General features: G+C 39.3%; 1 protein-coding gene across 1 annotated transcript in view; it reads right to left on the bottom strand.

The window, feature by feature from the left end:
* Window positions 1–6,536: 6,536 nt before the first annotated feature.
* TMCO3 (transmembrane and coiled-coil domains 3) overlaps window positions 6,537–15,357 on the bottom strand; it is a 32,583-nt gene continuing 23,762 nt past the window's right edge. Inside the window, exons 10-12 of the mRNA XM_009276083.1 lie at window positions 9,281–9,360; window positions 8,616–8,765; window positions 6,537–6,965 (exon numbers count right to left, since the gene is read on the bottom strand). Of these exons, the coding sequence (XP_009274358.1) occupies window positions 6,852–6,965; window positions 8,616–8,765; window positions 9,281–9,360 (344 nt within the window). The 3' untranslated portion in view covers window positions 6,537–6,851. The remainder of the gene's footprint in view (window positions 6,966–8,615; window positions 8,766–9,280; window positions 9,361–15,357) is intronic.

Raw genomic sequence — 15,357 nt, 5'->3', positions numbered from 1 at the left:
GGGGGGGGGGGGAGGGGGGGGCCGGCGCGGCGGGGCGGTGCGGTTAGTTGCCACAACATCCTGCCGGTGCTTCCTCATCACGTTTTGCCCGGCCGTTACTTGAGCAAGTTCGCTTAGAGCGATCATTGCTAAAATTAGGATTTTATAGTAATCCAAGTGAAAGTTTTCCGTTAGGCGGCTGCTGCTCCCAACCTTGAATTAGGCCAGAGCTACGCCAAAAAATTCAGCACTCGTGCTTTCTGACGCCTCCAGACCCTCAAACCTCTGCATGCCCCGTATGCCAGCTGTGCCCCCCCCCAGCCACAGAAACGGTGCATGTTAGCTAGGGCTGTGTGATGTAATTACACGAGAATGATGTAATTCTTGGCAAAAAACTTGAAGCATGCGTAGTGGGGGCTATAAAGGCATAATTATAAAGGTGGAAACTGCAGCAAAGTCGAAAAGCTCGAAAGCCGCGTTGCTTGTAGGAGTAGAGATAAGACTATTCGATGGGGGGGGGGGGAGGAGGGGGGGAAGCTGCACGCACGCACTCCTGCATGTGATACCAAGCCTGCGTGGTACAAGGCTGTTCATAACACCATCAAGAGGGGAGCTGGAAGTAAAAGGTTTGTTCTTTCTCTAAAACCATGCTGCTTCCTGATCATGCCTGGGAAAGAAGAGTAGTCGGGAATAGAAGACCCGACCAGCAAAGCCACTGCACAGAAACAGCGGAACAATCTAGCACAGAAGCCGGAGAAGATGCATTTCATCAGTTGACTAGATTCACGTTTAGTTACTTTTATACCTTATTCAATTTTTTTTTTTTTTTTAAGACATTGGGGAGTGGTGTTTTATGATAATGAGGAAACACTAGCTACCTTCATTTTCTTGATAAATAGCAATCTGTGAAGTTTTTCATTCACAGTAACCCCCGCTTGCTGCTCTGGGGCTCCCTGGCTGCTCATGCAGTAGCCTGCTCTGATAACGACCATTATTACCCCATTTCTTCATTCTTCTTGGCTAAGCTTGATGGCAGCAGACATTGAAGAAAGAAGATGATGATTCAGGACATATAACTGTTTATAACTTTTCAGAAACGGGCAAGAACTTTCACACACAAAAAACATGAAGCGCCCCAAGCCAGTTGCAGAAAAAATGCTTCCTAAAAGACATCTCCTCCAGTTGATGGTGCTGCTCTCCACCCCCCAGGTCATATATACTGTGCCTGTGGATTTAAACTATTTAAACTCAAGTCCCTGCCCACACACCCCCACACCCCTTTTTACATTAATTCTTGTAGAAAAAACCTGTTCCACTATCCCAGCTACCATGGGCTCCTGCAGTCTCCAGGACGCACCCTCAACAGGGTATGTCTGTCCCAGGGTGAAGAAGGGACTACAGAAAAAGCAAACATGCTTTTAAAAAGGTAGAATTAAATGACTGCGCTAAGCTACAAAGCATTCCCTCTGCTGTTTTAAGTCTTACCTAAGAGACTAGTGCCATTTTGAAAGTCTCGGGTTGAAGAGAAACCAACTACCTTCTCTAGTACAAAGCAAAATTGACAGAAACTTCTGAATAAAAAAAGTAGAAAATAATTCATTAGCAACTGTGATTTGTAGGGACTAAGATAACTACACTAGCTTTCAGAACGGAGGAGCAGTGGCAATCAAAGGACAGAATATGACCCTCACGCCACTACCTGCTTTTGCAAACCACACAGCTTCTCTGCAAACACCAGAATTGATGCTTTCTTGACCCTAAGTCAGTAAAGAAACAGTGACTGAAGACCACCTTTTTTACTTACTCAAGTTCTTCTAGTTACAGTTGTCATGTAATCTTGCTGTGCTGCTCATGCTTCCCGGTAAGCCTCTCTTTGCCCCAAGCTGCTTGCGAGATAACTGAACAAGCACAAACAAGAGGGGTGTCCTGGTTTGCTAGCATTTATTTTGACGCATCACTAACTGCCCAAGCATACCCACTCCCAGGTGGCTTTTTTTCTTTAGCAGAGGGTTGTTCACAACTAATTTGAAGTATTGCTACCAGTGGAAAAGCCTTCAGCGTTTCTCTAATGCCTGAGCACGCCTTTCTCAGGCATTTTGGAGCTTTGGGGCTTCGTTTGTGTTTGTGGTGGTGAAAGGCTATCCCAGTTCACAACTGTTTTCTGTGGCCTGCCTCCCCCTTTTAAGTGTGCTTGAAAAGGAGAACGGATCACAACTTGAAACAGCATCAGTGCGGCAGAACTGTGTGACAGACACAAGGAAACTGCGTTTCAAGAGGTCATCTAGTCTATAGACAGAAACCTACGACGGATGCCAGAGAACATGCACGTGGACATATTTTGACCTACGTGCTTCAGAACTGGAAGCCGTGCCGTCTTACGAGAATGACCTGTGCAAGCCCCTGGCTTAAATAAAGACCTAATACCAGCTGACAAGCTTGTTACCTCGCTGGGAGGTAGCATCTCCCAGTTCTCAAATTTCTGCTCTATTTTAGGAAATAAAAAAAATACAGCTTGGTACTGTAACCTTGAAAGTGTTGCCATTCCCTGATCTAGATTTTGTCCCCCAAGGCAGGATCAGTTGTCCCTAAGCCACTCCGGTCACACCATTGTCTCCAGCAATCAGGAGATTTTCCTAGTCTCCACTGTCCTCACTGTCAGTAAGTTCTTCCCACCCAGCAGTGGTAATTACTCAACAAGAGGCAGTGGGAGAACCAAAGCAGCAGACCTCCTGGGCTACTAAATCGAAGCAGAGGCATGTCTTTCCCTTCTGCCTTTTGTTTCCTTTAGGGTGGGGTGGGCCACACATCACCCAGCCCTTAGGACATCTTGCTGCTCTTCCTTCTCGCTTCACTAGTTTTGTCAGCTCCCTCGTTGTCAGGTCATCTTAATAGTGGATGTCTGGTACTTACTGCTCCTTATAAGCTGTTGCTGTCCCCACAAAGATGTTAACGCTGTTAGCGTGGCTTCCCTCCTGTCACTCAGGGGTCCAGTTTCCTCCACCTTTGGCTCTGCCCACGTGCTGGAGCACTGCCAGGATTGCTTACAGAGCAGAACTACAGATTCCTTCCCTAGACAAACCCCAAGAGCGCTTTTGTGGTTAGATTGTTCCTGGGTTCGCTCCAGCAGGCAGCAAGACCACGCTAGGTTTCCCACACCCTCCATCATCATCATACAGCACTATTCTGTCATGCTAGGCACCCCCACACGCCTCTCTGCCTGCAAAGCAGAGAACATCCAACTGTTAAACAAGTAAAATACAAGGTATTGTGAGGCTGCTTTCTCCTCGTCTTTGAGGATTATAGGAAATAAGAATTCTTACAGCTTTTAAAAAGCTATGTAGCCCCATGGAGTAGGCCACCATGACAGCATTCCTTGAGCCATCCTAGACCCACATCAGTCACAATTGCAAGAAGCTACCTCACCACTCCCACTAGGTATGTTCCTACTAAGGAACTGAAACAGCCTGCTCTATATGGGATGAGCCATAAGTAGGGTGGTTGTGGGTCCATATATACCCATCTGACCCTGGGGACAGGGGAAATGACTGACGAAGTATAAGCATAGCCCATGCTACCAGCTTTTAAACTGTTTTGGTTCCTTCACCCTCATAGGGAACAATGACCAAAGGTAGCAATTAAGGGGTAATGTGCAGGAACTCAAATTTTCAGAGAGAAAGCCACACAAAACAAGCAGCCAGTTACACCCACCTCCGAAACAAACCAACCAAAAAAACCCCAAACAAAAAACACACCACCCCCCCCCAAACAGGTATGCTGAATGAGTTGCTAATCAAGCACAGAGCAGACCCTTCCTTTCCACTCCCTTAAGCTCAGCTTCACCACAGAAATATCCTCTCGTCACTTAGGAAGTTTCTGCCCTGTATCACCTTTTCTGTATTCAAATGATGCTGATCATTAGATAAATGAATGAGATAGAACCACTGTCCAACAAGCTGAAACAAAAATTTCCAGAAGAGACCACCTGTTGTTCAACAAACCAGGCAATTTTCCTTTCAGGGCTTCCGGATCTCTGCTTTAATTTTATCTACTTGACACAGAGAGAGAATATTCCAGAGTACAAGCATAAGGTTCCTGAAAAGCTGCAATTATATCTAAGTGGGCCAATTGTGAAGTATTCTCCACATTTTCCATACAGGCATCACTGATCATTCAGGAATAAGGTCTGTTGTTTCTATTCTAAGATTGTACCATGAGACTACCCCATTTTGACACGGAATTATGCATGGAGCCATTATTTGCATTTCAGGAAACATTTTACAGTATGTCAGTATGTCTCATAGAAATCTGGAGGTAATCTCAAACGTCTGATTGTAAAAAAACTTACCATATGTCCAATAAGATTAGTAATTTGAACTTACATCTAATATTCAATCAGGCAATCCAAGTCTGTGTCAACAAAGAGGCACAGAACATTGATACTCAGATGAGGCTCCTATTTTTCTTTCCCCTAAAGCCTAGCCAACTCATGACTAATCAAAAATTATTTGGGAAAGAAGTGACAGAGATGAGGCAACCAGTAAGGTATCTAGATACTTGCTTTCCTTTTTGGACATGGTACCGAAAGGACTCTTCACCCAACTCCTTTAAAAGGTAAATCAGGAAAATGTTTTCTTTCTTTTAACAGACACAAACCATCAGTATTTTCTACTCTCCTAACTGGAATTTTCCAGAGAGGTACAACTAGCCACAGCAATGTATTCAGACAAAAGGTTTACTCATCACAGCTGTAATACTTAATCGTTTCAAGGGCTAACTAAGAGACATAATGGAAACCATACAGAGGTCTCTACCACGGTCTGCCATAGATACTTTCCCCCCCCCCCCAAACATAGGTGGTAAACTACATGTGAAATACGCATCTTTCAAAACCAAAGTGAGGCATTCAGGAGAGAAGCTTGTGTTTCAAGCAGAAACCATGAGCTAGGTCAGTGGATAAGAGGAAGATTTCTCTCCCTAGTACAGTTAAGAAACAAATTATTTTAGTGAGGCACCTGAAAAAGAGTAAAAGGTCTGAGTGAGTAGATTGTTAAGCGGTACCGTAAAACTTTTGAATTACTTCTGTATTTTGAATACAAAAATATTGAAATACAACAAATCAGTTTCAAGTTTCTTTTCTGTTACAGATTCATTTTATGAAAAAAATATAGGGCAGCTTTTTCCTCTGCATTTGTCACTGTTCCTCGATAACTTTTGAAACCATTCAAGGAGAGGTAGAATTGCCATACATTCCTGCAACCTTTATGAAGCATCAGTGCCTGGAGAGAAAGCCCCGAATCCAGTGAGCAAGAACTCAAATATGATGAACCCTACCCTGTCCTAACACTATGTACCCAGCCAGACTAGTCCAAGCTGCATTTTGACAAGCCCAGCAGATGTCAGAGAAAACACAGGAGGAAACTGAGGCTACTATGGTGGAGGAAAGAGGTATAAAGCACACCAGTCTATCCAAAGCTTTGTTTTGCTACTTGGGAGGACAGCTTTCATTTTAATTGGCAATTTAAACCTACGTAACATGTATTTTTCTAACTGTTTTGTGGGTACCAAAGTTATTTCAGATGACAGTAGGATACTGACCTAAAGTGTTAACATAGCTTTAATAGTATTGTTTTGAGCAGATAAACCTCAAGATGATTTTTAAAGTGTTTGTCAGAGTAGACTACAGTCTGTGAGTAAGCTTTCTCTATGGCACTTCAAGGATGGGCTTTTACAAGGCTTATCCCGCTACATATAATGTTTTAAAGAACAAGACATTTAAGATCACATTCAAAACACTGTTTTTTAAAATATCATGATATTTTAAAGAGACTAACAATTTATTCAATGCAAATGCAACATATAAAGTTGTGGAGTTCCAAATACACATCCAGTCTGCCATTTCTAGTTTTGTGCAAATTAATTTACTTAAAATAATTTCAAATCTAGCATAGTGTCAAATAACATCCAACCTCCAAAGTTACAGAACTGATATTCTTCACGTGCTTGAAATTAGAATTGCCAGTTTTACTAAATCTATTTTTGATTTAAAGCAAAGGGAAAAAAAAAGGTAAACAATTACTGTAACAGCACAAGAATGGGTGACAACTGTCAGTCTTCAGATATAACTTGTTATGCCCTTTCTTACAGTCAACTTCTAGTCAAATATGTAAATAAATACAAGAACTAACACAAGTAAAAGTTACCACTATAAGAAAATACATTATATGCTGCAGTTTGGAATAAAATATCATACAATATTGGCTGCATCATTTGGAATATGTATTTGACTGCTTAAAACAGTTTGATGCTAAACAGTTAAACCTTTTCTTTGTGCAGAGGACTACACTTTTACTCACCGTTAGAAATGTGTTTTGTGATTAATTTTACACTAGCATATTAAACTCCTAAATGTGAAAATGACTCAAGTCATTTAGTGAAAGAAGATACCATAGGCACCATAATATATTTTTTTCTTTTTAAACAAAATCTGGTGATGAACCAGCAGTAACAAAATAGGATGAAAATTAAAAGGCACATTCAGGCAAAAAGTTAATCAACACAGTTTGCATGATGCTATATTTAAAAAAAATAATTTATGCTCTGAATAATTGATTGAATCAGGAACAAATATTCTGACAGATTCTAATCTGTCAGAGAGAAAGTAAATTTTGTAAAAGGTGTGTAATTCTAACTATGTAATTATTTTTTAATGTTGAATTTTGTTTTGTTTTAAGGTCAGTATAAGGCTTATAACCAAGTGCACGTTAAAAGGACTGGCTACTCAAAACCTCTTGTTTTCTCAGTGCATAGAAATACAATGAGCAATGAAGATATTCCTTGCAAGAAGATGTATCTTGTATATGTGCAAATCTTAATCAAGTACTTGAGCGTCTTTCAGGTCTTGGAACACATTTCATAATTGCAGCTCTCCACAGGGCAGGGGCAAGTAAAAGGCTTAGAGTAGTCACACTCAGAATAAGAAGATAGACCTGAAAATTGCAAAAAAAGCCATTACTTCTCTTAGTTACATGGTAAACTAAGATGTGACTAGAAGTTTGAGGAGATCAGACTCTTCTGAACAGTATTTTCAGGAGACTTCACCTGTCTTCCTAACCAACTATGCATATTGCTACAAAAGCAAACAAGTACATGCTCAAATCATCTAATTATCCGTTTACCTGGTTTGAAGATACAATTACAAAAACAACATTATGAACTTATAGAAAAACAATTATTTACACGTATAGTTAAGAGGTCAATTTTGAAAGCTCAATGTTTGTTAAAAGGTCAAACGCCAAATACCATTTTATTTAAAAACAAACAAACAAACAACAACAACCACCAACAAACAAACCAAAACAACAACACACCTCCCCAAACCATTCTGGTTTAATGATGTAATGGCAAAGTTCACTACTATTTTATACACTAAAAAAAAAAGCAAACAAAAATCCCTTTAAGTCATACTGCACATCTTCTGAAAAAAGATCTTAACTACGTGGTCTGAACGAGTCTTATAAAACAACAGCAGGAAGTAGTTTTGAGGTCTCAAACAGAAGAATGACTTTTGGAAATTTCAGAGCTATATAAACCTGTACAGTAAATAATCACATGAGAGCTGCCACAGAAAAAAATGAAAGCCTGAAGGCCTCCAGGCGCAGTGGGTGGGCCCCTAAACTGGTTCTGTGATCCGTATGGGTATCTTGAAACTCTGTACAAACATACAATATTTATAACTCCTAATTATATGCAGGAGTGAACATGAAAATGAATCACCTCTACTTATACAAGTGAACAGCATTGTGTAAGTTTTTAACACGTGCTTTATTTGGAATTGGTTCCAGCATTATACAGCCCACTTGCTCACACAATGAAAAGCTCAGAGCACCAGCTGAGTATTTCTGTGAGCAGAGATACAGAGCAGAAAGCAGCTAGCACTAGAAAGTGAGGTCAGTTGTTGTATCTCTATAGCCATGATTTACTTAATTTCACAAAGCAGACTTCATGAAAAAAATAACGTTCTCACAGCTTCAATATGAAACTAAGTTTAAGGTTTCTTTCCTAGGGGATTTTTTTCATGACTACTGAAAAAGCTGGTTGTTTCTTCCGCAGAGGATTTAAAATGAACAAGCTTTGCAGGTAAAGATTACAAGTCTTTTTGCTTGTTTAAATGTTAAGGCAATTTCCATTTCACCATATCTGCTCTCTAGTTCATATTTACTGATATTTCCTTATTCAAATCCTATACTCTCAGTTACCTCTTTCTATAGCTATATCAAGATTTTAAAAGCAAAGGCTTCTCAGTCTTAGTGACTTGGGTGCTATGTACAACTCACTGCTCAGTTAATAAAGGAGTTGTAAGTGAGAGCAGTTAAGGTAAAGCATTTATAACTAAGCTATTTAAAAGTAAAACCTGCCATTTAAAATATTAAAGTACAATATGAAACAATTAAAAAATGGAACTAAGAACCCTGTCAGGGACATACATGTCTCCTTTTGTATGGGTTGGTTCTCCTTGTTAACAGTTGAGAGATGCCACAAAATTGGACTGCACTGGTATCTCAAATACTGGGACTTTGTATTACAGTGTAAGTTATTCAGGTGCAAAAACTGAAGTTAATAACTATAGAACAGCTTACCTCCCGAGATATGATCCCTGCTCTGCGTGCTCTACTTCCCAGAACAAAAGAGAATTCACTGACTTGTGCCAGTCCTGCTGAGACAATCCACTTGATATACTGGCTGGTCTTTGGAAGAATCAGAGAAAGGACGAGCACTGCCAAGACAAACTTTAAAGACGGGTTTTTCAGTTGTTGTGTGTGTGTGGGTTGTTTGTGTTTGGTTTTTTTTTTTTTTAATAAAAGAAGTGCAATAAATTATCTTCGTAAGATACATAGCATCAAATACAATAATTCTGGACATAAAAATAAACTAGTGGACTTCTAAACGTGTCCTCTGTATTAATGTTGAAAGAGACATACATTGCACAGTAAAAAGTAGTATCTTGTTTACTATAATAAAAACACTTGATAACTTTGTCACAAGTCCCAAGCTAGATAAATAGATGTTTCTCCATGTGTAACTTACTTTTAACATTAAATACAATCCTTTGTTTTTTAGTATCCTAAGAATGTTGTATCAAACTGTATTCTAATCAGTAAGATTCCTCCAAATACAGATTTATAGTAAAGATGTACTTTTCTCTGTTATATCAGATTCAGTTCTTGCACAGAATTTTTGTTAGGGCGTGCATCACCGAGATTACTTGGACTATTAAAGATAAAAAAGAGAAAAAGAAAAATACCTTCATTATGACCACAGACAATGTAAGGAATAGTAAGACCGTGAGTTCATATATTACAAATGTGGGGAAAACATGAAGTCCTCGGAGGAAAGAAAACAATATTTCAAAGTTTAAGGACAATATCTTACTATGATAATTTTCTGAGTTAATAATAGATTTAATTGCAAAACTGTCTTCTCAAAATCAAACAAACAAAAAGCCCTAACATACCTACTGCCACTACCTACTTCATCACTAAAGCACTTCCTGCATTATCCAACCATTTTTCCTTTGGAGGGGTTTAGCACAAACAATATTCCCAATTGAGTTAAATTGTACATGATCAATGCATGAGCACTTTCATTTATAGAGTTTTCTCTCTTCCACACCAGTCAACAATCCAGACTCTGAACTGAAACACACCTCTAATGAAAGCTATAAAAATACTGCAGGAAAACAATTCCATTGTTCTGCACAGTGATTGTAACATACATTTTGCTAGCCATTTAGCATTTTTGTATAACATGGTAATGGACTACCACTGCAGGAGGAACATGATATTCAGTATTTGCATAGACTATAGCTACAACAGAAAATGTAACTGTTTTGATCCCATGACCTTCACTTGCAAACACTGAAAGTCACCTGAACTGGAAAAGTCACTTAGACTGCAATCAGGTAAAGTCATAAACCCCTGAGCATGGTTTAACAATTAAGGAATTATGTAAAACCCCATTGCTATGATGTTGGGGTTTTTTTGGGGGGAGGTGGGGTATGTCCGTCTTTTTTTTTTTTTTTTTTTTTTTCTTTTTTGCATTTTTTTTGTCATTTTAATTCGGTAATGATATGAAGAAAGATACAAGAACCATAAAGAGCACTGAAATTTAAAACTAAATCCTGCTAATATTAAACATAAGAAAAAGAAGTATTTGTTGGAGAAGTCCTGGAGTTACTTAGGAAGAATCTTACTCACAGCTAAGTCCATTTTTTCCTCTTAGGGTATGAGGAACTTGTGCAGGCAAACATAACTGTGTATCTTTGGAAGCTCATTCCTTTTTCAAAAAAGCTCTTAAAAAGAGGAACCAAAAATAGTGGTGGTGTTCCTGATAAATCCATAACAGTTGGCAGTTCTCCAACCCAATTATTTCTGGTGATGGACAAGAATTTAGCTTTCTAAAGCACGAGGCATGTAAAACGATGCTGTAACTTCTTATTTTAATGCCAGACAGGTTTTCACTAATTTTCCCTGCCCCATAGCGCTGCAGAGCCAGAACTGTCGAGAACTAAGAGTCGTCATCTCTTCCTGAGTGCGCAAGAGAAGTTACTTGCAGTAACTTCACAATGTTTTGTCCGTACGCACATTCCATTGTGGATGGAAATGTACTTCAAGTACATCAGAGATTTTTTTTATACAAGTACTACCCAGTCAGCATGTACACACCCTGTTTTATTTCTTAATTTCCTTCCAACTACTGAAGCGCAAATACAAAAGACTATCAAAATAAGGGGAGAGAAGGCAGAATAAGAGAGACGAACACCACACCAAAAAAAGAAATCCAAATGTGTGCACACATGCACGTGGAAGGGCAAGTAGCTTCTCTTTTTTTACAGCATATCATGTGCACATTGCTCATTCACCTTTAGGCCGGTCTCAGAAACATACATGAAAAGCAACTAGAGAAATACAGCCTGTAACAATGTCATGTTTGATAAGAGGGCCAACTTTGCCACATCTGGAATTGAATATTTCAGAGGGAGGCTATAGATATAGCCTAGCGCTTTCATCACTACTGGTGGAGCTACCTTTTCAGTTCTGGAGTAGACAGGCAGTCTGAAGTCCATTTGAACTGGTGCCCAATGTGGGGATTACCACCATATTCCAAAAAGCGGAGGCACAAACTACCTCAGATTTCTATACCAGTCCCATGGAGGTAAGCATCTGCAAGGAGAAGCAAGCCTAAACCTGTTACATACACTGTTCTGAACAAAATAAACATTCCAGCACACAGACATGTTTTGGGGGAAATAAATCCCACCATAGTGGATTTCATGGTCATTACAGACCTTTGCCCCAGCCCTAGATGAAAACTTAGGATAAGGCCAGAAGTCATATCAGACTGCTATACAAGCACATGAAGCCGTCCTGACAACAGGAACATCATCAGAAAGATTAACTTCATAGAGAGAAGGTGCATGAATACAGGCGTTTATTTCAATGGTTTTAATCAGACTTTGTGACTAAGCTCAAGAGTCACTATGGACTGGTTCCCTAAAATGGAAGAAACGCTTCAATCAAATAATTCAAGAACTTCAGCACAGTCATCAGGTAGCATGTGGCATGTTGGCCTGCCACCAATAGCTAGGATATCACTTAGGTATATTTTCACAGAGCTGAGCATAAGCCACCAGACTTCAACTCTAAGCAGTGCTCTGGAATAGCTGGAATGGAGGCCTTGGGGTGAAGGTGACCTTGCATCAATGTCAAGCCAAAAAGCACAGTTCACTCATATAAGTTGGTATGCATTCTTCTGTGGACGATTACAAGCAAGATTTTGCACGTTCTTTTTATAAGTACTTTTTTTCTTAACAAGTAAACTCCCTCTCCCCCCCGATTAGACAGATTTCACCGATCTGCTGGATGGCCACTTAAACAGCACGTGAAGATCCAAATGTTGTGACCACATCCTGGAAGATCCAGCATCAAGAAAAGGAATCTTGGAGATCCTTGGCGGCAAACAAGATTACAGAAACCAGAACTCTGTTGGTCAAATTGGAGCCAGTGGAATTACTTCTGACGCATCCTCAAGAGAGGACACCACTCAGAAAAATCACGTTAGCAATGCATTGGGATGCTGTATCTACTAAGAGTCTTAATGAACCTAAGATCATAGCTAGCAAATGCAATAAATGCTAGATCATTAAGTAGCAGAGGGGAAAACCAACATTCATCTCCATCTTTCTGCAAAGGGGAAAGTCCTCTTGATTCTAATGTCAGTTCCGAGAGCTTGAAACCTCCAAGTTTCATTGTGTTCCATGCAGGACAACAAAGCAGTAGAGCTGGATGTATAAGGAGAAGGCAAGGTATGTCACTTAATGAATTCTAGTTGGCATCTTCCTTGTGATTTCTCTCAAATTCAGCAGAAATATTAAGAGGCTCGTCAGAGAAACACTGCATGCATGTTTGTTCTGGACAGTGGTAGTGCTGACAGTGTCAGCATCACCCATCTTCTGAAGAAACAGACCACATTGTTAAAGGGTTTTCAGCATCTTGCATTCAAGGTCCAACGCTGACCACAAGATTTACCCAGAAGGGAAACATGGAGCCTGGCAAGTGAGTACATCTGTACAGCACATTGAGGACACAACTTAGTCAGTGGAAGTAATCTGCCTCCTGCAGATAGGGTCCTGATGCCCAATTTCAAACTCTGTATACCTTGTAGACTGACAAAAAATGGGATATTGGAGCCTTTAAAAAAAAAAGTCAAACAGTCTATGCAAAGATACCTTCCATCTTTCTAAAAAGAAATCAAAACAAAATCAAATGATGCAGAGGTGGAAATGGAAGGATCTGAGTACTAGGTACCAAAACAGAAATGAGAAAGTAAGTTCTCAAAATGTGGCCCTAAGGGATTAGTCCAGGTGTTCTCTCACAAATATTAGTGAGGACAGAGACTAACAGGAACTCTCTAACCTCAGCAGATAGCATAAAAAGAGCCAGAAACCTTGAAGAACACACACGGGCCTAAATGAATGTACAGATGGAGAGTAACTCAAAGTGCAGCTGTTCACGCCTAACTGCAAAGGTGTATTATTCCCACAAATGCACCCATGCGCAAATTTGAAAGCAGTAGCATTACACAGGTCAAGCTAAGGGCAGGACCGCTGCTATAGATATTACACGAACAAGTACTATTCAGCTCAGCTTTTAGGCACCAGAAGGATTTCTGTAGTGAGAGCAGAAAAGCAGGCATTTAGGAACTAACTTTTCCAAATGACGTATTTACAGTCACTTTTCAATTAAGTCAAATTTTTCTATTTATTCCTTTGTTCTAAAAGGAACAGAAATTGTATTACTACAGTGGTGTACCATCCCACCTCAGGATCTCAAGTGTTTCTGCTCTCTATAATAGGGTGCTTGCTGCGTATAGCCACAAGCCTTCTCTTTAGGCAGGGAGGAAGGATCTTTCCCTGTGGCCTTCACATAATTTCACACAGTAAATCTCTGTATATTTATAGATACATATAATTTGCATGTATACATATATAAGTAGAGACCAAGCAAGAAGTCTTTTCTTACTAGATTCCGTTTTAAAAAGTTTAAGGAATACTTTTTATCCTATTCAGGTTTTCTTTGCAACATCACATCACTCCTTTTTAAAACCTACCTCCTTGCCACCCCACAGAACTTCCTGTTAACCACAAAATTTGATAGTAATTAAAAGTAAAGGGAGTAGGGTGGAATAATGTTTATTGGGGGGTGGGGGGGAAGGGTTTTTTTGTTTGGTTTTGTTTGGTTGTAAAAAAAATTTAAAAAAAAAAAAAAAAAACACAAAACACCAAAACAGAAAAACCCCAACCCAAAAACCAACAAACAAGCATTGTCCCATTTTGTCAGAGGTCTATAACATAGCTCATTTTTCTGATTTTTAGCTAACTTTCTTCTGAGACAGGAATAACACCTATTTTCTGTAAAACCATACAAACTTGTTAGGCAGTTTTCTTTTTCTTCTTGCGATTATAATGGTAACAACAGTTAAAAGATTTTTTTTTTTAAATTCTGTAACAGAACTACTAAAATAATTTCCTTACAGTATAACGTAGGCTATATGGAGTGCTGCCAGCATGCCAACTGAGGTCTCGCTATTTTATTGTACTCTACCAAAGTCTTATCTCTAGTCTTAATTTATGCAGTTACAAGAGCGTAGGCCAGTATTTTTGTTCAGTCCCTTGTAAAATTAACTTTGGGCTTATAATTACTTGTCATACTTTGTATTCATGATAACACTATCTGCTCCATCACCATCTTTACTGAAACACACAAACAACTTACCTGTGAGCATTTAGCAATTACTCATCCAACCTTGTCAGTTATATAGGCCCAAGAGTTTTACCCATAGCTCACCACTTTCCTCCCTTTATTAAAAAAATCAGTTATTCAAATAAACATATCTATTACTAAGCAATCTGACTGATCAGCACAAGTTGTTATCACGGGCTGGGTAAAACAAAAATCAAGATTGGCAAGTATAACTATTTCCTTTTTATTTTGGCAACCACCAGAAACAGCTTTAGTTTCTGTTATGAAACAATGGGTATCAAACAGGTATACAAGTAAAGCCATTAAAATTATGCTGATGAGACTTCACTGTTATCGGAATAAATACATGGAGATAAAAAGAACAATAGAAAACTTAAAATAAAACCAGAAGAAAAACCAAGGGTGGTCTTCAAAAAAAAAACAACCCAAACCCCAAGAATTTCTGAGTAAGCATGGGTTGAAGGAGGTTGGATTTGTGCAAAAGGCCACATTCAAACCCTCTATTTTAGACCTTGCAGTGCCCCCAAAATAGGACATGCATCTCCTATACAATCCACGGTGAGAGGCAAGTGTTTTCACAGGCCCTCTCTCCTGATTCACTGTACCTAAGCACTTCGGTAACGTGTTTCCGTTTCCTTTAGAGAAAGCGTATTGGGGCATGCATGGACAGCTAGAGAGTGCAGCAGTTCAAAATGAAGCTACCAATTGACAGTAAATATTCTCAGAGTTAACTTGTTCAGGATAACAAGCATGATGAGTTACTCCACTGGTCTTAGGCATCAATGCTGCATTTCAGTTGGCATTCAGGTAGTCTCCGAGATACATCTTGTGCAATTATTTTTTCCCTGCGTTGAGAACACACAGATCACATTTTCCTAACTAAAGAAACAAGATGCTATAAAGAAAGATCTGTTTCCATTATCATATTCTGCTTCTAGAGAAAACCAAGCCATAAGGACCTTAAATCTACTCTACCAACTGACTCAAAATAGTAATACAATTTTAGTATAAAGTACAAATATATCCACAGTGAAGACAGAAGAACATTAAAAAAAAAGGT

Source organism: Aptenodytes forsteri, unplaced genomic scaffold, assembly GCF_000699145.1.
Source record: "Aptenodytes forsteri isolate BGI_AS27 unplaced genomic scaffold, ASM69914v1 Scaffold96, whole genome shotgun sequence".
Classification (NCBI taxonomy): domain Eukaryota; kingdom Metazoa; phylum Chordata; class Aves; order Sphenisciformes; family Spheniscidae; genus Aptenodytes; species Aptenodytes forsteri.
The sequence above is the reverse complement of the archived record's forward strand: the minus strand, read 5'-3'. Positions and strand labels throughout refer to the sequence as shown.